The sequence below is a fragment of the Numenius arquata genome, chromosome W (genome assembly GCF_964106895.1).
Source record: "Numenius arquata chromosome W, bNumArq3.hap1.1, whole genome shotgun sequence".
Lineage (NCBI taxonomy): Eukaryota > Metazoa > Chordata > Aves > Charadriiformes > Scolopacidae > Numenius > Numenius arquata.
In genome coordinates this window covers 30,419,423-30,443,100 of record NC_133615.1, presented here as the reverse complement: position 1 = coordinate 30,443,100, position 23,678 = coordinate 30,419,423, and the positions used below count along the sequence as shown (strand labels likewise).

At 40.7% G+C, this 23,678-nt stretch overlaps 1 protein-coding gene across 2 annotated transcripts in view; it reads left to right on the top strand.

Annotated features, from left to right (window-relative positions):
- LOC141476562 (protein mono-ADP-ribosyltransferase PARP8) overlaps positions 1-23,678 on the top strand; it is a 188,167-nt gene that overhangs the window by 113,560 nt on the left and 50,929 nt on the right. For both annotated transcript variants that reach the window (XM_074165254.1, XM_074165253.1), the window contains exons 4-9: positions 3,297-3,386; positions 4,682-4,752; positions 7,123-7,200; positions 9,572-9,666; positions 17,902-17,962; positions 19,009-19,099. In XM_074165254.1, the coding sequence (XP_074021355.1) occupies positions 3,297-3,386; positions 4,682-4,752; positions 7,123-7,200; positions 9,572-9,666; positions 17,902-17,962; positions 19,009-19,099 (486 nt within the window). The remainder of the gene's footprint in view (positions 1-3,296; positions 3,387-4,681; positions 4,753-7,122; positions 7,201-9,571; positions 9,667-17,901; positions 17,963-19,008; positions 19,100-23,678) is intronic.

Sequence of the window (23,678 nt, the reverse complement as noted above, 5' to 3'; positions counted from 1 at the left end):
CAAGTTAATTTTAGCTATTATAAGAAGAGCTTTGGGTACTGCATATACTCTAGCTCCATGCATTGTTATGTATGCAGCGTCACTGCTTTGGCACTGATAACAATGTGTAGCTATTGCTGAATTCCTTCATAAAGCATCAAAAGATTACAAACAGCTGAGTGTCAAATCATACCTGTGGGAACTGTAATATAAAATGACAACTTTCAATACTGAATTTTCACTGAATTTCACTGAATTTTTAGAGTTGGAAGGGACCATAAAGATCATCTAGTCCAACTCCCCTGCTGAAGCAGGATTGCCCAGAGCATGTCAGAGCATGTTACTCAGGACTGCATCCAGGCGGGTCTTGAAAATCTCCAAAGAAGTGGACTCCACGACCTCCCTGGGCAGCCTGTTCCAGGGCTCTGTCACCCTCACCATGAAGAAGTTTTTCCTCATATTTGAGTGGAACCTCCTATGTTCCAACTTGTGCCCGTTGCCCCTCGTCCTATCACTGGGAACCACTGAAAAGAGTCCAGCACCATCATCCTTCAACCCACCCTTTAGATACTTGTAAGCATTGATAAGGTCTCCCCTCAGCCTTCTCTTCTCCAGACTAAAGAGTCCCATATCTCTCAGCCTTTCTTCATAAGGGAGATGCTCCAATCCTTGAATCATAATGAAGGTGTTTGAATGTTTCATAATTACGAGTGAAAGCTAAAAATATGCTTACAAAGGCACACTGAAGAACATTATAGGAATAGTGTTGACACAGTAATGTCTCAAAGTTATATATACGTTGCTGAAATTGTAAAAACATCAGTGAAAATTTTAAAGGCAGGTAATAACAGTAAATAAAGGCAGAAAAATATCTTTGTAACCATTTTCTCATAACATTGACACAACTGGGGGAAAATAATGCTCCTAAGGAGCAGTTATAGAATATAACATCAGTGAGTAGACTAAAGTTCCATTAATATGAGTGGATCATGACTCCTGTGAGAACCACTACAGCAGCAAGCATTTTGCTATTGAATATATGTTCTGAGTGATACGTGTTGGCTGCTGTAGTCTTTTATCCCAGTGATTTGTGGGTTGCACACATGTTAACAGAAACATCCTTTTCTTAGACCTTGTTAGATTGCATCAGAGACAGAAAGAACCAGTTTGGCAGCGAGCAGCATCCCTCCACTAGGTCCAGGCAGACTCCGCTTAAGAGGAGAGATGTTTCTGGGTGTAGTGTGTTAGAAAATGGATGTTGAAAAAAAGCAAACCAAACACAGTATCTTAATTTCAAGTTTCATTAGACTGATCGAATGAAAGAAAAAAAAAACACCCAATGGTTGCCAAATAGAAAAGGAAAACAAAAACTTGGCAGTGAAAAGTCCAGCTGCCAAGAATGACAAACAATGAACATAAAAATATAATTAATATCCATATAAGTATATCTTGATAATTGTATATTCTGTACAGCACATGTTGTTTTTCCTACTTTTTCATACAGCAATAAGTTGTAGCACATGGTTTTTCTTTCTCCCATCCATATATATGGTATTAAGTATATTTAAAGTGAAATGCTGACCTCGGTTATTCCAGCTCATTAGACTCTATACTAGTAAGTTACACTCCCAAACCTGGGAAAGGAATGGGCGTGTGTTGTATACCCAGAGCCATCCAGTATGGTGAGGCTGACACTGAAATGATGGCAGCAAGGTGGAGCATGCAAATAGAGGCAAGGCAGGGGTTTGTGGAGAGGGGGAGATGCAGCTGTCCTGGAGGCATAGTTTATAGCCTTTCCTGCCGACAGACAAAAGTGGGAGAAGGACGAGTGAATGCTGGCAGGTGGCTGGAGGGAACCCATTTTATTTGCGCAATGCTGTGGCTCTAAAACACATCCCTGTGCCAAGCCTGTAGCCGAGCAGACACAGAGCAGATAGAGCAAGTTGCTGTGACCACTGGAGTGCAGCGCTCAGGGAAAAGCGGTCAGCCTCCTGCAGCAATTGCCTGCTCGCAATATATGTTTGTTGAGCTGGGCGCAGGTTACTCAGATTACCTCATGGGACAGCACAAGAGTGGAAGTAGGCAAAGGTGTGGGATCGTATCAGACTTGGTAGATCTGTGTGAATGTGGCAGAAAGGCTGTTTCACAGGCAGCAGGCTGGGAAAGCCCTATGTGTCTGTCTGTGTGTGGCAGTGCAGCTGCTAGTCTGCAAAGGCGGTGTGGCACACCTGTATGAGAAAGGGGCAGCAGCGCCAGGGCTCCATGTTGCTATAGGCTTCTAAGAACCGCTGTAATACAAATAATAATATTGCTGAATTTACTGATCAATTGATGTTAACATTTTTAACATTTCACTGGAAGCATTGTGTTCAAAGGTTTTGAGATTGCAGCAGTATGCTTAAAATTATGTGAGTTCACACACTGCTGATGTGGGACTGGAGTGTTCAAAATTATGATAGATCAATTCCTTGTTTCAGTTTTCTTATTTGTCTCTTTATATGTGATTATCTTATTTGTCAGCCTTTCTGCTCTAGAGCATATGTTTCAATTCAGCCCAGATCAAGAGAAAACAAAATCTTATTACTTTCATAGGCAATTCAGCAATTAATGCAAGATAAGCTTCTGCAGATACTACATAAAAACTTGCTGCTCCTTGTTTGTTGTTAATAAACATTTGACTGGAAAGAAAAAAAATAAATCACAGCCTAATCTCCACATTTTGTAAGAAAGTTTGGAATAGACTTTCCATATTCATATCCATACCTAATGTTTTTGTTAAGTGGGGGGAAAGATTTATTTTTTTTCCTGAATTAGCCACAAGAAAGGTTATCCACTGATTAGAAGATACTTCAAACATCCTTTATGTGACTAGGCAAAAGGAGGCACAAGTATTTTGCATAGTGAGCTGTTAACATTGAGCTCTGAATGCAGCCTTCACTCTGCACACCAGACCTAGCTTGAGTTTTAGTGTCAGATATGACAAAAAGCATAGAACAGTTCTTCATTTTGGAAAAGGTTGATTCAACCTCCCATAAGCCTTGTTCAGAACAGCACTTGGTGTGACTCCTGAAAGCCATGACATTGGACTCCAGGGGTTTGCTTTTATAAAATATGGGTCCAAATCTTCCATCTTTTTGGTATTTATCTTTTCATTAGCAATCTCAGCAGAAAAAAACACACCGGGAAGATGATAGTACTGGGCTTCCCTAACCACGTGGGAAGCAGTTCCTTATGGTACAAGAGTGGGATGGGCAATGTCAGAAGGGACTGGCAGAGCACAATTGGACTTCACCATGCAAGGTGTTTTTCTTTTGTAGATAATACTTATGTTTCCAGTTCTGATAACGATGAAGATGTGTTAGTTACAACAGAGCCAATTCCAGTAATTTTCCACCAAATTACTACAGGTAATCTTACGTCCTGAGTATTTTATCAAGTTCATATTTTGTGAGGAAAGACAAGTACATTGCCTGTACATAAAGGGAGATATGTTAATGTGTGTACAGTTTGCTATTTTTCTCACAGTCTTGCTGTGGTAAATTGGCCTACATTTCAGAATAGAAGAAATGATAATATTTCTTTTGGAGATTAACACAACTGTACAGGCAGAATGTATTTTATTCTGTATTTAACGTCTTTCAGTCTGTGCTAAAGCAATTCTCCTTTAATACAGTTAGAGGTGCTTAATACTTCCTAATTATAAGTTTTCATGCTCACTTGCTTAAAACTTCACTAAATCTTCACTATTGGGGATTAAACAGTCTATAACTACCATTGCCTTTGGTGAATTATTTCAGGAAATTTCAAACAAAATGGTTCATCTGTTTCACTAAATGAGACTATAGAAAAAAAAATCTTTTTTTCCCAGTGATTTTGGGAACATATTCATTTGAAATTATTTCCATACTTTCAAACAGCATTTGATACATGAAAGGGCATGCTTTTCAGACATCTCAGCACATATATACAATATATAATCAAGATTTGTGCATATTTCATAAAGATTTTTTTAGATTTTAGCAGCCAAATTCCCTGATGATTTCAGGCTGGCTTCAGGAGAAACTACATAGAGGAGTCTTAATTCTGGCAATTTTTCAGATAGGAACACTTGACTTTGCAGACTTTTTATTCTTTTTATAATACTTTAGGACTTTTTTCGCATAACACAGAATTCCACTGGAAAACCAATATGATCTTCGATCTCTGATCTCATTTATACTGATGCAAATAAAAAATAATTTTATTCCCATTTTATATGGCCATTATAGTCAGAAGTTGAAGATAAATTTTGCTTGCAAATATTTCTGTAATTTAAAACGTAATAAAGCCTGTCATTTAAAATAGAATAAACCCCCATATTTTATATAGCAGATAATATGATTTAATTTTGCTGAGGGATTTTGATTTTTTTGTTCTTTTATACAAAATTAATGAATGATACTGCAGTGTAAATTACAGATTGGGAAAAACAAATCTCCTAGATGGACCAGCTGAGTTTCATTTCACAGTTAAAAATATGAGTCTTCTGAGATGCTGGGGCTTCTTAATTTTAGACTGTTGCATTGTAAACTCTTTGTTGCTTTTCATATCTGTAACTTTTTGTTCCTTATTTGCTCTACTATTCCAAGTATTTCAAGTCTGCATATGGAAAATTTATTTCACATTTTTCATGTATGTTCCCTATTTTCCCATTTCTTTTAAGAATTAAGAAAAAGCAGTGATGTCAACTATTGCTTATCCATAAAAGCAAAATTACAGAGGGAGAATGGAGAGGTATGTATTTCTTGTATGTATATTTTAACAAGTTATTTTAAGAAACAACAGAAAATAATAAAATATGAATATTTACCATAGATTTCCTGTCAAATCTATGCTTACCCAAACTGTAGGTTTACACATTTTATAAGGTGAGAGTAGTTCTCTGGGTTTCATACATGGATTAAGCAGTGAATCCCTTAGTTGAGATAGGGATATTCCCATCCTAGGAGATATGGTTTTGATGTTTTATTTTATTTTTTGTTCAGCAGTGGCATAGACCCTGTCTGCCTTAAAAATATAGCTCTCCTGAAGAAGTAGATCATGATGCCATTACCTTTTATCCTAGTCTTGCACGTAGGACCACATCCCATTTATTAGCTCATTGCTTCTTCATGTGGCCTACAGCAATCCTGCTGGAGTCTTGACCTCTGCATGACACTATTCACCATAATTAGCATCTGGAGGATTAAGGCCTTCCAGTCACAGTTTTATTTGTGCTGTACCTCTGGCGTGGGTCCCTGACCAGCCTCACTGAAACATTAACTCAAGAAAGAAGTGGAACTAACATAAGGTATACAGGGGTTGACAGTGTTGGGCTCAAAAAAAGTACCACATAGGCTCCCACCTCAAGCAAGAAATTGAGCACTGTATCAAGAATTCAAGTGCTTGACTTAAAGACTTCCTTTGGTAAGGGTGGTTGCTTTGTTTATTGACTACTACTTTTTAGGCTCTGATCTGCATTTGATCCTAGAAAAGGCAGATAAGCGTGTTCAGATACAATATTCGATATGGCTGTGTTTTTTTGTAGATGAAAGCTGATTTGATGTAAAAAGTTGCACTGGAAATATTTTGCTTTGTCTGCCTCATAATTGTATCCAGTACTCTGTAAACATTAGAAATTCAAGCGCAGTAAGAATTTACCCTTTTGATTAAAAGCCTGAGATATAGTTAGCTTCTATGGGACAGTTTGAGCTTTTATTTATTTATTTTTCCAGTTGAACGAGGTACTTAAGTATGAAAGTACTGAAAAAAGCCTTTAAATAAAAGACTGACCATTTATGTTGTCTAGACAGTTAGAGGTTTTGGTTAGGATGGGATGGGTTTGTCACTATTGTAGTGTGATAGTTTCATTTCTCTGCTTTGTGTTGAATGTTTGTTCAGTTGAGTTCTCTTTTAACACAGACTTCCCCTTGAGCTAAGGTTATTATAAAACAAAGAAGACTGAAGTAATTTTGTTTCTTTTCAGTAGAGGCAGAAATTATTTTTATGCCTCATCTTAGAAAATTGCTGTGAAATTGGCTGAAATACAATTTCTCTTCTATGTATCCATACAGTGAATAGAGCAGGAATTTAGAGACAAAGGTAAGGAAATAGGATTAGAATGTCTGACCATAGAAATTGGTGATAAGTATATTTGACATTTATGAATATATGGGATTTAGGGGTAACTTCTAATCTTTGATTCATACATCTGTTTTCTATTCCATTATGGCATTTCTGTGCAGGACATAAAAAAAATATGCAATAAATACATCATGTTTAGATTGAAGTGAAGAATTATTATTTTATCAGGTATTCCTTATGGGATCCTTGTCAGCATAGGGCCTAGAAATAATAAATGGATTGTGGGAAACAAGAATTAATATCTTCAAGCAACTACATAATTATAAGTAAAGGTTCCATTGGTAGGAAGCAGAATATAACACTTCAGCTCATACTGAGGTGCAGTCTGCACCATGATCACCTCTATTTACTTGAGTGCAATTATTCACAGAGCAGCCTATTTAGAGCAGATTTTACTTGGGTAGTCCTTAATTTTCCAAGTCTTAGAACAGAGCTGGTCAGAAAATTAAAGCTGAACTTTTCTGGCAACAGGCTGGTACTTCTGTTAAAAATAATAAGCAGCAGTGTGTCAGAGAGTTTTTCACAGAAAGGAACTGTGAAGAGAGATTTGTATGAGATCCCATACCGAGCCTTGAATTAGTTCCTTAAACTATTAGAATTGATTTACCAGAATAAAGTAAAGTAAATTTTTTTAGGTCACTGAAACGCCAAATGAATTAAGTCCAGAACCCCTCTTGGTGGGTAAATAATGCTTTGTTTAGCAGAAGCACAGAGTGAAGTATCCCTGCATAGTCTACTGAATTCTCCAGTTCCATAAAATACCACACTGTGTCTGTACCCAGACAAAGTATTATTTCTCCAAGATATATTCAGGGTGCTTTTATGTACCTAGTTAGTAGGTGCTTTTTTTGTCTGAGATCTCTTAATTAAAGGTGCTTAGAGCTTATTTGCAAAAGCATAATTACTGTAGTTATAATTAGAAGTATAAATGCAAGATAAACATATCACTTATATCATTGTTAACTTTCCTTTTCCATTAAGGAGTCACAGCACAACAGCACAGTTGAAGAAGACTCTGAAGGAGATAATGATTCTGAGGAATTTTATTATGGAGGACAGGTAATGGAGGATATTTTTGCACAAGTTTCAAGAAATTAATATTTGACAGCTTCTGTGGTTCATTTCATTGTACATTTATGATAATAATTTCTTGTGTTTATTCAACATAGAATAGAATGCCATGTGTATTTATACATAGTATTTTATAGTAGAAGTATTTAATATTTTATACTGTATAATTATATCAAATTTAAAATAAGATGAGTTTGTTTACATTTGTAAAGCTGTAAGAATAGAAAAACCAAGTGCTCTTCAGGACATTTGAAAACAGAAGCCAGTTGCTTACTTCCAGAAAATAGATATTCACTCTTTAAAGCATATCCCATTATTGATACAAATGGGAAGTCAGGCTGGATCCAAATCTGTTTCCTTCTGGAAGTTTGCCATTTTGTAAAGTCAAGAGCACTGGAATTTAATGGTGAAAAAGTTATTACAAATCAATCTTTATCTGGGCAATAGTCCAGTATTTTTCTGAGCTCTACAGTTAAATTCACCTTGAAAAATGCTGCATATTTTTAGATGAATGTACTGTTCTGTGTTTTTACTTCTTGTTCCCTCTGCAGAATTAGTTATTATTACATTCTCTTATGTATTGGGAAATAAAATGTCTTCATATATTTCCTTTTGCAATGTCAATAGAGCACTTCACGCTGCTAGTCTCTTTATTCAGATTTTTCTTATCTTTTTAGTCTATTGCCCCAAAGGAATCATTCCTCACTGAAGTTATTAGAACTGTTTATTTTGATGAACATTTTAATGAATTACGGTCACTTTTAATGTAAGTTACCACTGCCTCAGCCTTGAGGCCCTGGGTGTGTAGAGCTGAGGCTGCAGGAGCACGTCAGCAGTGCCAGCTGATTGGGTCAGTGCACAGAGTGTGGGATGCTGTTGAGCAGGACATCACCGAGTCTCTTCTCTTGCAAAGCCAACAGCGTGGTGGGGTTTGAACACAAAATACACATTGAGGTGTTTTATTCTAAAAAAAAAAGCATGCCCCTAAAAAGCTATTAAAAATTATATTGGAACTGGAACTGAAAGAATGTATTTTCAGTGTCAGAAAATAACTGACATGGGATATTGACTCATTTTCACTTTAGAAATGACTGCAGGAAATGCCTCCCTTCAGCTGCTGACTCCTATGGCCCCACAGAGAGCTGGGAAGGACCAAGTACACATACTTCATTGCAAAGACCAGTGTCTTATTTTAGTCTGCCTGAAAGGAAAAATCTTCTGATTTTGCCCTGTAGTGATGAGTTGTGTGTATGGGCTTCATTTTTCATCACTGCAGAAAGCACAGTAACCTTAAGGTGAAGGAAAAGGCAGCAAACGGCTGGGAGTGGTTACTTCTTGAACCAGTGCAAATACATTTAGTAAAGGATGCCTGCCAGTGCCCAAATGAATGAATAAATATTAACCCTGCCCATGTGATATGAACACAGAGAGCAGTAAATCATTTTGCAAGATGTAAAAGAGCTGTGTAATTGGAAATACTGGTTAGAATTTAGTTGCCTTATATTTGAAGTGCAAACTACATTATATTACATTGTCATATTTTTAAGGTAGTACATTTAATTGAAGAAATGATATCTGGCAAAAAAAAAGTAGTAAAATTACAATTAAACCAGGAATAAAATTAAAATATCAGATGACTCTGAATGTCTTGAGTATAGAATGCACTAACATAACTGTTTCCACTTTCCATGTAGTGTTTTAAAAAATGGAGATGATGTCTAAACACATTTCTTTACACCTTCTCTGGTAAAATACTTAAAATGGGAAAGTGTTCTTTAATTATTTTTCTTTTTGATCTGATATAATTGCATTGGTAGATATAATAGTCAAATACAGCCAATGAGTAGATTGAAAACGTAACTTAGACACTGAGACACTTGGTTTATAGTATAGTCTCATGCTTCTCTTGTTGAGCCCAAGCCATTCTGTGTCTAAAATATATGAGAGTGTGACAACAAGCAAGAGGGAGCAAACCTTTGTCCTGTAGTGGTTGGACTAGGAAGCTACGACTGGAGAGATCTGGTTCTTCCCCTGCTTACCAATTTTAAAATGCACAAGTGGCCCAGAACAGACCCCAGGATGAGACAGGACAGAAGGATGAGTCCTTTGCAGCTTCTCTTCCCACAAAGAGGAGCAGGACTCTCTGGAATTTTGATGCAGAAGTGCCTGCTTTGCAAATAGCATTGCTTAGGAGAGCTATACCACCTCAGTGCTTCAGCTTATCAACACAATGTCCTTTCTGAGCATGGCATTAAGGAATCTTTATGCAGCATATTTTGCAGGGGGAACTTTCAAGAGCCTAGATTAGGTGCCAGTAATGAGATAAATAAGAACTCCTAGAATACACTTTTTCTGGTAGGTTAACTATGATGGAGAACTTCACAAGCACCCACAACTGGAAGCTGATTTGACAGCAGTGAGAGAGATCTATGGACCTAATGCAGTATCTCTCAGGTATGTCATTGACCCTTCTGTATTGTGGAACCTTTAACGTTTTGGAGAGTGACCTCCATGTGGAACTTCCCTCACTGTAAAAACACAAGTCTCTTCTGATGATTTCTGTATATTGTGGCAAAAGGAAGGAGCACTGCTGGCTAGCAATAATGCTGGTTTTGGTTTTTTTCTTTTTGTGGATGAGTACTGATACAACTGGCTTATACTGAGAACAAGCCCCAGAAGCCTGTTCGAAAACACTGAAAACATTGTCCTTTGCAGTTCAATCAGTATTTGATCAGGCTGTTGTATTTTGTTGACAATTACTATTCAGCATTTCTCTAAACCCTTGTGAAACTTCTTTTCTGTCATATCCTGTCTTTTACCCTGAAAGTGAACAATAGGAATGATAACAGATTTCGTAAATGTTTTCCCTAGGGAAAGACTGAAGGAATTGGATTTGTCTAGTCTGGAAAAAAAGAAGGAGAGGACATAATGACAGTCCTTCAAAAAATAAAGCTGTTTGTAGATAGGAGTGATCAAATGTTCCCTACTGTCGTCATGAGAGAGGCAATAAGAAAATAGCTTTGTTACCAACAAACAAGAATTTGATCAGATTTTAGGAAATCTTTCTAATTGTGGGAAACTAAAGTATCTGTCCCGGTTTGAAGTAAAACTGAACCAATTTTCTGTTCTGTAACTTTACATCCTAGCTAGGCCTCCTCTAACTCTCTGAAATTAACGGCATATTGTGGAGAAAACTGCTCGTTCTCAGAATGATAAGACCAATGTTTGTGCTCCATGCCAAGGAACGGTATGCAGGGAGGCCCTTGCTTATACTTATTGCTATAACAACCAAGGTCAGCCAATTTCATTATTTGCCCCCTTAGAGGGTCGGAAACGGAAAAAGCATAGAGGGGTCACATCGGTGGGGAGGAGTGGACAGGACAGGTGACCCAAACCTGACCAACTGGGGTATTCCATCCCATCTGCCCCATGCTCAGTATAAAAGCTGAGGGATCAAAGGGTCAGCCCCCTTCCTGCGATGGCCGACGTCCAGAGAGGACTCTGTCTGTTCATCTGCCTTTGATCCTGATCCGTGTGTTCCTGACTCCAGAGCTGGAATCCAGTTCCCATCCGTCACTGAGTCCAGTCTGGGACTTCCCCAGTGCCTGCCAGTGACGTGACTGTCATCCTGGGAGCTTGATACGGTTTTGTATATATTGTATCTATTTCATTATTTTCTTCTTTATTTTTATTTTAATATTAATTCTTCATTAAAGTAGTTTAGTTCATTCTAAACTTCTGAATCTCCTTATCTCTTTCTCCTCCTCTCTCCTCTTTTTGGGGGGGGAGAAGAGGGGGGAAGGGCCATCTGTTGGTCTGGTTTTGGTAAATTAGGCCGAAACCGTGACAGTATCCTACAAAGAGAAGTGGTGGAATCTCAGTTGGAGGTGGATTGCAAAGAGTAATTACACAAAAATTCTGTTGGGCATATATGAGTGTGCATGATTCTGCTGTAGGGCATAGCTGTATGATTTTTTTAATATGCTTCAGGTCTTTTATAACTTCATTTTCTGTCATTGTTGAGACGGACAAACGACACGGACAGCAGTCTTCCGAAGTTCAAGCAGTAACAATCTACCCTTTATTAGCACACGTACTTTCTTATATATTCTTTCTTAACACATGTTGGTTGTCTTTTGCAAAACATCAAAGCTACTCCTTATCTTGTCAGTCTCCAGCTGGTACCTAAAAGTTGTTTTACTTCTCAGGATGTTTTCTACTCCCTTCTTTCTCAAGGATATACTTTAATCTCTGCAAGGTCAATTCCTGATTCCATTCCCACAATCAAGGGTTCCACGGACCCGCCGTAGTCCCCCACAATTTTCCATCTATGTAATCTTAATAATTTCATAAAAAATAACAAGTAGGCAAGATGTAACAGACCTGCCAGATGTATTAAGGGAAAATATCAAAGTTGATATACAAAACAAGTAATAAAATACAGAGAAGACAATAACCTTAGGCATACATATATTGCAAGTAAAAATTCCCTTTAACCTCTAAACAATAAGCTCTGTTATTTTAGTCTAAGAAGAGAGAGCATGTCTACAACTGTGGTGTACTTTTTCAAACTAAGTGCAAATTCATTACATTTTGAGGACCTGGGGAATTAAAATCCAAATAGTTGTATATGGGTCTAGGAAATCATAGAATAGTTTGGGTTGGAAGGGACCTTAAAAGATCATCTAGTCCAACCCCCCTGCAATGAGCAGGAACATCTTCAACTAGATCAGGTTGTTCAGAGCTCTGTCCAACCTGACCTTGAATGTTTCCAGGGATGGGACATCTACCACCTCACTGGTCAATCTGTTCCAGTGTTTCACCATCCTCATTGTAAAAATCTTTTTCCTTGTATCTAGTTTAAATCTAACATCTTTTAGTTTAAACCATTACCCTGTGGAGGAATGGCTGAGTGAAAAGGGGCACGACTTGATTGCAATGAGCAACCCAGTCTTTGATGTGGATGAAAGCCCGGAGGAGGCTGTGAACTCTCCTTGAAAAACAGAAGTATGAAGAAGTAGCTACATGGTAAACAAAAGATAAGTGGTACTGCCTCCGGGAGATAGAGAAACATCTGCTGCGCATGGACAAGAGGTCTGCACTAATTGTGTGAGCGCTCTAGGCGCGTGAACAGAGACTGTAAGCCAATCGTATAGCTGCCACTAGCGCGTGCTCTGCTTGCCTGTCTTTATATACTCTGTGAGAACTTGAATAAAGTGAGAACGATCATACTCATATTGAGATTCCATCATTACTCCAGGTCCGTCTCCCACTCCAACATTACCCCATGTCCTATCACAACAGGCCCTGATAAAATGTTTGTCCCCATCTTTCTTAGAAGTCTCCTTTAAGTATTGAAGGCTGCAATAAGGTCTCCCCGGAACCTTCTCTTCTCCAGGCTGAACAACCCCAACTCTCTCAGCCTGCCCTCATAGGAGAGGTGTTTCATCCCTCTGATCATTTTTGTGGCCCTCCTCTGGACCCGCTCCAACAGGTCCATGTCTTTCCTGTGCTGAGGGTTCCAGAGCTGGACACAGTTCTCCAGGTGGGGTCTCACCAGAATGGAGTAGAGGGGCAGAATCACCTCCCTCAAAATGCTGGCCGCGCTTCTTTTGATGCAGCCCAGGATACAGCTGACTTTCTGGGCTGTGAGTGCAAACTGCCAGGTCATGTTTAGCTTTTCATCCACCAGTACCCCCAAGTCCTCCATAGGGCTGTTCTCAATCCCTTCATCCCCCAAGGTGTATTGATACCGGGGGTTGCCCCGACCCATGTGCAAGACCTTGCACTTGGCCTTGTTGAACCTCATGAGTTTCACACAAGCCCACTTCTTGAGCTTGTCCAGGTCCCTCTGGATGGCATCCGGTCCCTCAGGTGTGTCAACTGCACCACTCAGCTTGGTGTTGTCTGCAGACTTGCTGAGGGTGCACTCGATCCCACTGTCTATGTCATTGATGAAGATATTGAACAGTATTGGGCTTGATATGGACCCCTGAGGGACACCACTTGTCACCAATCTCCATCTGGACATTGAGCCGTTGACCACTGCCCTCTGGATGCGACCATCCAACCAATTCCACATCCACTGAACATAGAATCATAGAATTGTCTAGGTTGGAAGGGACCTTTAAGATCATCTAGTCCAACCATCAACCTAACTCTGATAAAAAAACATCACTAAACCATGTCACTAAGCACTATGTAAACCTGTCTTTTAAATACCTCCATGGATGGTGCCTCAACCACTTCCCTGGGCAGCCCATTCCAATGCTTAATAACCCTTTCAGTGTAAAAATTTTTCCTAATATCCAACCTGAACCTCCCCCAGTGCAACTTGAGGCCATTTCCTCTTGCCCTATTGCCTGTGACTTGGGAGAAGAGACCGACCCCCGCCTCTCTACAACCTCCTTTCAGGTAGTTGTAAGAGAGCGATGAGGTCTCCCCTCAGCCTCCTTTTCTCTAGGCTGAACAACCCCAGCTCCCTCAGCCTCTTCTCATAAGACATTCTCCAGACCCCTCACCAGCTTCGTTGCCCTTCTCTGGACACACTCCAGCACCTCAATGTCTTTTTTGTGGTAAGGGGCCCAAAACTGGACACAGTACTCAAGGTGGGGCCTCACCAGTGCCGAGTACAGGGGGACGATCACCTCCCGAGTCCTACTCACCACGCTGTTCCTGATACAGGCCAGGATGCTGTTGGCCTTCTTGGCCACCTGGGCACACTGCTGGTTCATGTTCAGCCGACAGTCGACCTACACCCCCAGGTCCTTTTCTGCCCGGCAGCTCTCCAGCCACTCTTCCCCAAGCTTGTATCGCATGGGGTTGTTGTGACCCAAGTGCAGGACCCGGCACTTGGCCTTGTTGAACCTCATCCCATTGGCCTCGGCCCATTGATCTAGCCTGTCCAGATCCCTCTGCAAAGCCTTTCTACCCTCCAGCAGGTCAACACTCCCACCTAACTTGGTGTCATCTGCAAACTTACTGAGGGTGCACTCAGTCCCCTCGTCCAGATATACCTCTCCAATTTAGAGAGAAGGATGTTGTGGGGAATCATGTTAAAGGCCTTACAGAAGTCCAGATAGATGACATCCGTATCTCTTCCCTTGTCCACTGATGTAGTCACTCCATCATAGAAGGCCACTAGGTTGGTCAGGCCTTGGTGAAGTCATGCTGGCTGTCTCGAATCACCTCCCCGTCCTACATGTGCCTTAGCATAGCTTCTAGGAAGATCTGTTCCATGATCTTCCCAGGCGGAGGCGAGGCTGACAGGTTGGTAGGTCCCAGGGTCCTCTTTTCTCCCCTTTTTAAAAATGGGTGCAATATTTCCCTTTTACCAGTCACCGGGGACTTCACTTGACTACCATGACTTATCAGATATCATGGAAATTGGCTTGGCAACTACATCAGCCAATTCTCTTAGGACTCTGGAATGCATCTCATCAGGTCCCATGGATTTGTGCACCTTCAAGTTCCTCAGGTGGTCATGAACCTGATCTTCTCTTACAGTGGGACAGACTTTGCTCTCCTAGTCCCTGCTTTGCGGTCCATCCACTTGAGAGGTGTGAGAAGAGAGGCTGCCAGTGAGTACTGAGGCAAAAAAGTTGTTGAGTACCTCAGCCTTCTCCTCATCTGTTGTTATCAGTTTGCCAGTCTTACTCATCAGTGGGGGTACACTTTCTTTGACCTTCCTTTTCTGGCTGACATACCAGTAGAAGCCCTTACTATTCTTTGCATCCCTTGCCAAGGTCAGCTCCAGCTGCACCTTGGCCCCATCCCTACACAACTGGGCATCGTCCCTATACTCTTCCCAGGATACCTGTCCCTGCTTCCACTGCCTGTGCATTTCCTTCTTGCCCTTTAGTTTGACCAGCAGGTCTTGACTCATCCATGCTGGTCTCTTGCCATCATTTCCTGATTTCTCATGCCTGGGAATCAAGAGTTCTTGTGCTCTGTGGAAAGCGTCCTTAAAGATATACCTCGAATATAGGCTCTCTCAGGCTCCTAAAATTGAAACATTATGTTTAACCTTTCAAAAACTATAATGCTTCTAATTTATTCAATCAGCTGTTTCGTTGGAAGCATTGTGATCTTTCTGGGCTCACTGTAGTAGAAATTGGCATCTATGGCTGCTTTTGGCATGTGGAAAACTTTCATGCTTCTTCCACTCTGTTGCAGTTGAAAATATTCATGAATTCTTGGAAATGACAAACACAGCATTAAGCATTCAGTTTCATTCCTCTCCTGCAGCTCCACTTTTGTGACTGCAACAAGTCTCTCTGACAGTGACATCCATTAAGATGCATATTTCCTAGAGAGTTGACCCTCTTTTAGTAGTCTCCTGCTGTCAGAGAATGAACTGTATATATAAAAGGGAAAATCCTATACCTGCATGCTTTTCACTACTGCCCTTTGAAATCTCGCCACCAAAGCCATGAGAAAGTCCTCTGGACCGACTGATCCAAACTCTTCAGTATCTATTTATATTGCTTATGCATTGATGGACAGAGGACCTCTGGGAGCTTCAAAATCAAGATGTGTTTGTGGGAGAATGGCTAGCTGAGAAGGGTTACGTAGACATGATCCAGCTGGCCGAGCAAAAGCTTGAGAAACATCGGATTCAGCCCCCGTAACTACTGGGCTGGTAAGGACACCTTGTCCTTGACTATAATTGTTGTAAGATAACAGAGAGGTTGCAGCTGCTCAGGCATGGGAAAAGAGGATGAAAGTAACTGTAAAGAAGGAACCAAGGGTGGAGTTGATCTTTCTAAGAACTAACCAATCATGAGCTTAACTTTTGTAATATGTATGAGCTAATTATGTTAGAACATAAAAGGCCACTGTGTGAATCAATAAACGAAGCTTGCTGATCACTCATATTGAGTGGCCCTGTCTTCCCTCCGTCGCGACGTGTTCTTGGAGCCATTGTAGGCAGCAGATCATAAGCTTCAGGCACTGGAAGAAAACACAATTTCTTCCTCCCTTTCAGCTTGGAAAGTAAAACTAGAGTCAGCATCATGTGTCTAAAATCCATTTTCTATGATGGGCAAGTAGGGGCAAGGAGATTTCAGTGAGTATGGAAATTCCACAATTGTAATTTATTTTTCTCTTATCTTTTCTTCCACTAATATTTATTTGATTGTTAGTTCAACTATGTTTCTGTTTAATTTATAAAATTATTCCTATTCACAGCCTTTTGAATGTCAGTCATGAGTAACACCAGCCTGTGTTCATAAATATTGCTTAGGAGTTCATAGCAATCTGTTCTTTGGATCTTCTGGAAAATTTATTAAAAAATCTGAGGCCACTGTTGTGTAGCATAGTGGCTAAGCCATTCAGTAGGTGGAGAATTTCACTGTTTCAAAGTCAGGTCTTCAGTGAGCTGTAGGAGGTCAGCAAGTTCCTGTATGTCTCTGGGTAAGCAGACTCTGGAGCAGCTGTAAGGGTGGCTGGGAAGCCTCCCAAGTAATGCAGCCCTGGTCAGCTGTTCACCTGCCCCATGTGCGCTATGTGTGGACACATCTAGAGAGAGACTTTGAGTTTTACCTTACCAGAGAGAACCACTGGGATGCCAAGGTTTGGTAGAAGGGGTTCCCTCCACAAAATTTCACAAGAGGTCAAGGAATTTCCAGTGCAAGCTAGGTCCTACCATGGGGTGAGAGACCACTTTGTTAGGAGATAGATATAGTCACAAAAATATTTTTGTATTTCAAAATTACCTTATCAACTTATTTATGCACAACTGCTACTGTGTACTGTCTTAGTCTAGTTTAATAGAAAAATATGGAAGTCATTGTGAGAACAAGCATATAAATGCAATGTAAAGCATAAACCTATTGACTAGAAGCTAATTTGTGAAAAATTGAGAGTGATTGCACTTTTACAGAATTGTCCACAAGTAATTTAAATGAAAAGGAAAGTAATTTTTTATTTAGGTATATGAATGACTATTTTCTAGCCCTATTTTTCAGAAGTCTTCAAGTACGTTGGGGGAGGGCAATCAGAATGAGTCAGAAAATAAGAGGCAGAAAAGTCCTACTTTAAATGTAAGATTTCAGATGGCAATGAAACACCTATGAGCATAAGTTAAATCTGCACCTTGAGGATTCCAGCAATACTACATGTAACAGATAAATTAAGGTACTATTGCCTTGAGTGCATTACAGGGCAATCTTTATGTTTTGACAAACAAATTCTTGAACGCATGAAGCAATACCACAGGTATAATATGCCACCCTCTAGGCTATGTTGTATTTGTCTTCAATGATTTATCTCTAGCCTCTCCTTAAGTTTCTGGCTGCTAACCAAAAATACTTTTGAAAATTAACTAGGGTTTTCTTTTGTCATAAATAGTAGCAGCATGTGACCATTATTGTTTTCTTGATTTATTTGTGCAATACATGAGACAAAAATACATAGCAGCAATTGAGAGAGAATTTTGGGGAATTAGTAGAAAAAAGACTTGGCCTATTTAAGCAAGATCTACTGAAAGAAGGTTTCAGTGCAGCAGACAGTCACCCACTGGGAATATTGATCCAGTCTATGTAAATGTGTATATCATCACCATTCTGGTTTTACAGACAATATTATCCTATATAAAATCTTCTCTGTTATAAGTACTTCTGGGCTGAGGAGTATCTTAAAGAGTTCTAATGTAATGTAATGTAATGTAATGTAATTCTTTCCTTTCAGGGAATATGGAGCCATTGATGATGTAGATATTGATCTGCATATTGATGTTAGCTTTCTTGATGTAAGTAATCTAATCATAGGATTATGTAATGAAAATTAATACCCGTTTAATTCTGCTACACATCAGACTCTCTAGACAACCACTGAGATATTCCTTTTTCAGAGGCTTGATCTTCACAAGTGGCTGTCACATTAGGTTTCCTTTTATGATCACATTGTTAAAATGTTTTGTAGGCTTTTATTTATTGCATATGTATTTCCTTTCAAACATGCTTTGTGAATGGTAAATGTTTTAACTGATATAAATGAAATACCTTTTTTTTTTTTTTTTTTGCTATCCTAGACATTAGTTAGGTGAAATCACTTCATAGAGTCCTGGAGGGAAGACGACCTTGGCTGGAGCTTTCCTGTGTGCTTCTCAACATCTGCAGATGATTAGGGAGAGGCTTGAGTGGCAAAGGAGACAGGACAGTGGTGCTGTCAACTGGCAGCATGGCTTCTGTAACAGTTATGCTGTCATTAACTCCACACTTCCTCACCTCATCTGTGCAGTAACTTCCTGTCTTTTAGACACAGAATGAAAATTAGTGCTTTTAGGGGCATCATTAGCTTTTGCACAGATATGTCATATTCTCAGAACAGCACATAAGTTATCAGGCTCTTCTAAAATTTAAGAAAATCTGATCATACCTTGAACTATTTTAATCAGTCTTAAGAAGGAGCAAATGTTTCCTTTGCCCTGTGTTATGGGATGAGTTTCCTTTCCATCTTTATTTGCTCCTTTGTTTCTCAGCTTTGAAGCAGTATCTCTTGATAGATGGAAACATGTCTGCCTGCACTGCAGATGTAGTGTTATGTAGAAACTTGTGCCCAGTTTAAATGAGCATACTCAAGAATTGGAAACAGTCTAACACTGCTCTTAGGGGCATCAGCAGGCAATAGCTTGTCCTAAGTCTCAAGTTTAAAGTTGGAGTAGATATTCCATGACTGGGTAAATGGATGGATGGTGTTTATAACAACCATAAGGTAGACTGACAAAATGCAACAGTTCCTCATGATGGCTCATGGTGGCTAATGGTCTGTTGTTTTCTTTTTATCCTGAACTAGGAAGAGATTGCTGTGGCTTGGGATGTAATTCGCACAGAGCCTATAATAGTGCGATTGCACTGTTCACTTACACAGTACTTAAATGGTCCAGGTTAGTCACCTGTGTATTCTTCATGTGCCTTGTATAGTGTCTTGGTCTGAGCCATGTACTAGGTGACAGATACTCATTCACTGCCAAATCTTTGACCCTGCATGTGCTTAAATCTACTGCTGAGAGCAGTCCTACTGTTTTGAAATTATGCTTACATATATTTGCATGGCTAGGCCCTCAATAATGACGTGGGCATCTAGTTTAAACTTTCATAGGTTGAGTTTTGGAATTTGTTTTCTTGATATACTTTGAAATGCAACTGCTTCCCCTAGGAACCAGCAGTTAAGGAATAAAGATCATCAATTTCTAATATGAGATTTCCTGATTTTGGAAATCAGGGATCATCTTCACAGATGCAGATATCACTGATAAGATATACATATGCAGATCTGTGCAGCACTTTAATATACCCTTTTTCATGCACCTTCGAAGAATCAGGCCATGATAATTATCCTGCCAGCTTCTGATTTCTGTACGACTGTGTGAATTCTGGGGATCTTTACATCTGAACAAGAATTTTAAATATTATATTGACATCCTACTCTCCAGTTGTTATGCAAGCAAAGCTTTCTCATGAGAGTAAAAATGGTGAAAACTCATGAAGAATCAACTGAGATTGAAGATTTGGAAACATTCATAGGCAAGACTCAACTTCAGATATATTTTTACAATGGGAAGTCAGAATTAAGTGTGTAATTTGGTTCATAACTTGCCCGGCTTTGGAGGCTTCCAGTGCAAGCTGTCAGTTCAGGCTTGTATCTGTGGGAGAATTCTGCCTCTGGAAAATGAATAGATATTTCCAGTCATAATATGTTTAGCAAAATCTGTCCCAATGAGCTATTTTTATAGGATATGTTGTCTGCCAATTCTAACTATAAGCTATATTCTGTTCATTCTAATAAGCATTTCATTACATCAGTCTTTTTTTTTTTTTTTTTTGCTTGACTTTGGTCTTTTTGTCAGTATTTTATTGCTTCAATCTTTTTTGTAAACACACAGATCTTAAAATATGTATTGGCCATAGCAGGTAGCAGTGTTAGTATTCAGAATATTTCTATCAAAATGTAATTTAAAAAATAAAAAGGTGCAGCAAATAAGAGAGGGTGAAGCATGAAGAGCAGCGTGCAGTAAGAAATCATCTAGTGAAATGAGAAGTAACAACAAGATATCTTCTGCACCACTGACAAGGTTAAAATGGGAAGCTTAGTTCCCAGTCCTTCAGCTAACTGTGGAAATGCCTGAGTACCAAGAAAAGCAAGACCAGGGCCAGAGGCAAGTACTTCGCTGCCACTGGTTTTATGAGCTCAGCTGCTGTTGCAGCCATGTTTATTTATTTACCAGAAAAGGACAATGAGATCCACCATCTTTTGTGTTAACAAAACCCTTTCTCTGTGTATTCCTCTTCCCCCTTAATTATGTTGTTTTGTGACTACTAGGCCATAACTTTATGCTACATATTTTTCTCCTGTAGCACTTCCTGTTCATTGATAAAAGAAACAAAAATGCAGTATACTCCAAAGCACAATGTGAGGTATACATACCACATTGTAGCTGTTTAATATCCTGATTTTAGATAGTCATTCTTCTAGCTAATACCTTATCTCATCATTGTACCTGTGGGCAGTTTCTCCCACATGCCTTAGAAACCTGTCTTAAATTAGGATGAACCAGCCATTGGAGGTATCAGGCTGTCTCCTCTGGCTGTAGACTTTAGACAGCAATTGTAGTTTAGGTGTCAGATTTTAAGGTTGCTGATCTACGTATGATGATTCTCATTGAAAATATTCTCCTCCTACCATGTGTCCTAAATTTGACAATCTAAAGACATTGCTACCCCTAATCAAATAATTTATCCCTTTTGAAAAATTCATCAGTTTGTCTTCAAAAGATGAAATTATATTTGAATAATAACATTAGAGAAAGGGTATCTACGGTGCTTTGAACTAAGTGAAACTGGATGTCCAGGAGAGCACCTAGAGTGTAGCTTAAAGGAAAAATAGCCGTTCCAGACACGAAGCTAGCTTCATTGGGGGCCCAACTTAAATGCCTCTATGCAAATGCATGTAGCATGGGGAACAAACAAGAGGAGTTAGAGACATACGCACACCTCCAAGGCTATGATCTAATTGGCATCATGGAGACACGGTGGGATGGCTCCTATGACTGGAGTGTTGGAATGGAAGGATACAGACTCTTCAGGAAGGTCAGGCAGGGGAGATGAGGAGGTGGTGTTGCCCTCTATGTCAAGGGCCAGCTGGAGTGCATGGAGCTCCATCTGGGGATGGATGAAGACCCAACAGAGAGCTTATGCGTCAAGATTAAAGGGAGGGCAGGGACAGTTGATGTTACAGTGGAGGTCTGCTACAGGCCACCTGACCAGGAAGACTGAGCGGATGAGGCCCTCTATAGACAGATAGGAGCAGCCTCACATTCACAGGCCCTGGTCCTCATCCGGGACTTCAACCACCCGATATCTGTTGGAAGGACAACACAGCAGGGCATAAGCAATCCAGGAGGTTTCTGGAATGCGCTGATGATAACTTCCTTCTCCAAGTGAGGGAGGAGCCAACGAGGAGAGGTGCCATGCTGGACCTTGTTCTCACCAACAAGGAGGGGCTGGTGAGGAATGTCATGCTCAAGGGCAGCCTTGGCTGCAGTGACCATGAGATGGTGGAGTTTGAGATCCTTAGGGCTGTGAGGAGGGCGTGCAGTAAGCTTGCTACCATGGACTTCAGGAGAGCAGACTTTGGCCTCTTGAGAGATATGTTTGGCAGGGTAACATGGGATAAAGCCCTGGAGGGGAGAGGGGCCCAAGAAGGCTGGCTAATATTCAAGGACCACTTCCTCTAAGCTCAGGAGCGATGCATCCCAACAAAGAAGTCAGGCAAAAATGCAAGGAGGCCTGCGCAGATGAACAAGGAGCTCCTTAACAATCATCTCAAACAGAAAAAGGAAGCCTACAGAGGGTGGAAGCAAGGACAGGTAGCCTGGGAGGAATACAGAGAAATTGGCTGAGCAGCCAGGGACCAGGTTAGAAAAGCACAGAGACAGTTAAATCTGGCCAGGGACATCAAGAAAGCCTTCTATAGGTATGTCAGTGACAAAAGGAAGACTAGGGAAAATATGGGCCCACTCAGGAAGGAAACAGAAGACCTGGTCGCCCAGTACATGGACAAGGCTGAGGTACGCAACAACATTTTTGCCTCTGTCTTCACTGGTAAGAGCTCTAACCACACTGCCCAAGCTGCAGAAGACAAAGGCAGGGACTGGGAGAATGAGGAACAGCCCACTGTAGAAGACCAGGTTCAAGACCAGCTGAAGAACCTGAAGATGCACAAATCCATGGGACCTGATGAGATGCATCCACAGGTCCTGAGGGAACTGGCGAATGAAGTTGCTAAGCCACTATCCATCATATTTGAGAAGTCCATGGCAGTCTGGTGAAGTCGCAATGACTGAAAAAGGGGAAACATAACCCCCATTTTTAAAAAGGGGAAAAAGGAGGACCCGGGGAACTACAAACTGGTCAGTCTCACCTCTGTGGCTGGCAAGATCATGGAGCAGATCCTCCTGGAATCTCTGCTAAGGCACATGGAAAATAAGGAAGTGATTGGTGACAGCCAACATGGCTTCACTAAGAGCAAATTTTGCCTGACAAATTTGGTGGCCTTCTATGACGGCGTTACAGTGTTGGTGGATAAGGGAATAGAAACAGCCATCATCTACCTGGAATCATGCAAAGCATTTGACACTGCCCCACACAACATCCTTGTTTCTACATTGGAGAGACGTGGATTTGACTGACGGATCACTCGGTGGATCAGGAACTGGCTGGATGGTCGCACCCAAAGAGTTACAGTCAACAGCTTGATATCCAAGTGGAGACCAGTGATGAGTGGTGTTCCTCAGGGGTCGGTACTGGGACCGGTACTATTCAACATCTTTGTTGGCAACATAGATGTTGGGATTGAGTGCTCAGCAAGTTTGTCGACGACACCAAACTGTGGAGCAGTCAACACACTGGAGGGAAGGGATGCCATCCAGAGGGACCTGGACAGGCTTGAGAAGCAGGCCCCGTGAAAACCTCTCAAAGTTCAACAAGGTCAAGTGCAAGGTCCTGCACATGGTTCAGGGCAATCCCAAGCATAAATACAGGCTGGGTGGAGAATGGATTGAGAGCAGGACTTGGGGGTGTTGGTGGAAGAGAAGTTCAACATGAGCTGGCAATGTGCGCTCAGATCCCAGAAAGCCAACTGCATCCTGGGCTGCATCAAAAGAAGTGTGGCCAGCAGGGCAAGGGAGGTGATTCTACCCCTCTAGTCCACTCTTGTGACACCCCACCTGGACTACTGCGTCCAGCTTTGAAGCCCCCAAAATAAGAAGGACATGGACCTGTTGAAACGGGTCCAGCAGAGGGCCACAAAGATGATCACAGGGCTGGAGCACCTCTCCTATGAGGACAGGCTGAGAGAGTTGGGGTTGTTCAACCTGGAGAAGAGAAGGCTCCGGGGAGACCTTATAGCAGGTTTCCAGTATCTGAAGGGGGCCTACAAGAAAGCTGGAGAGGGACTTTTTACAA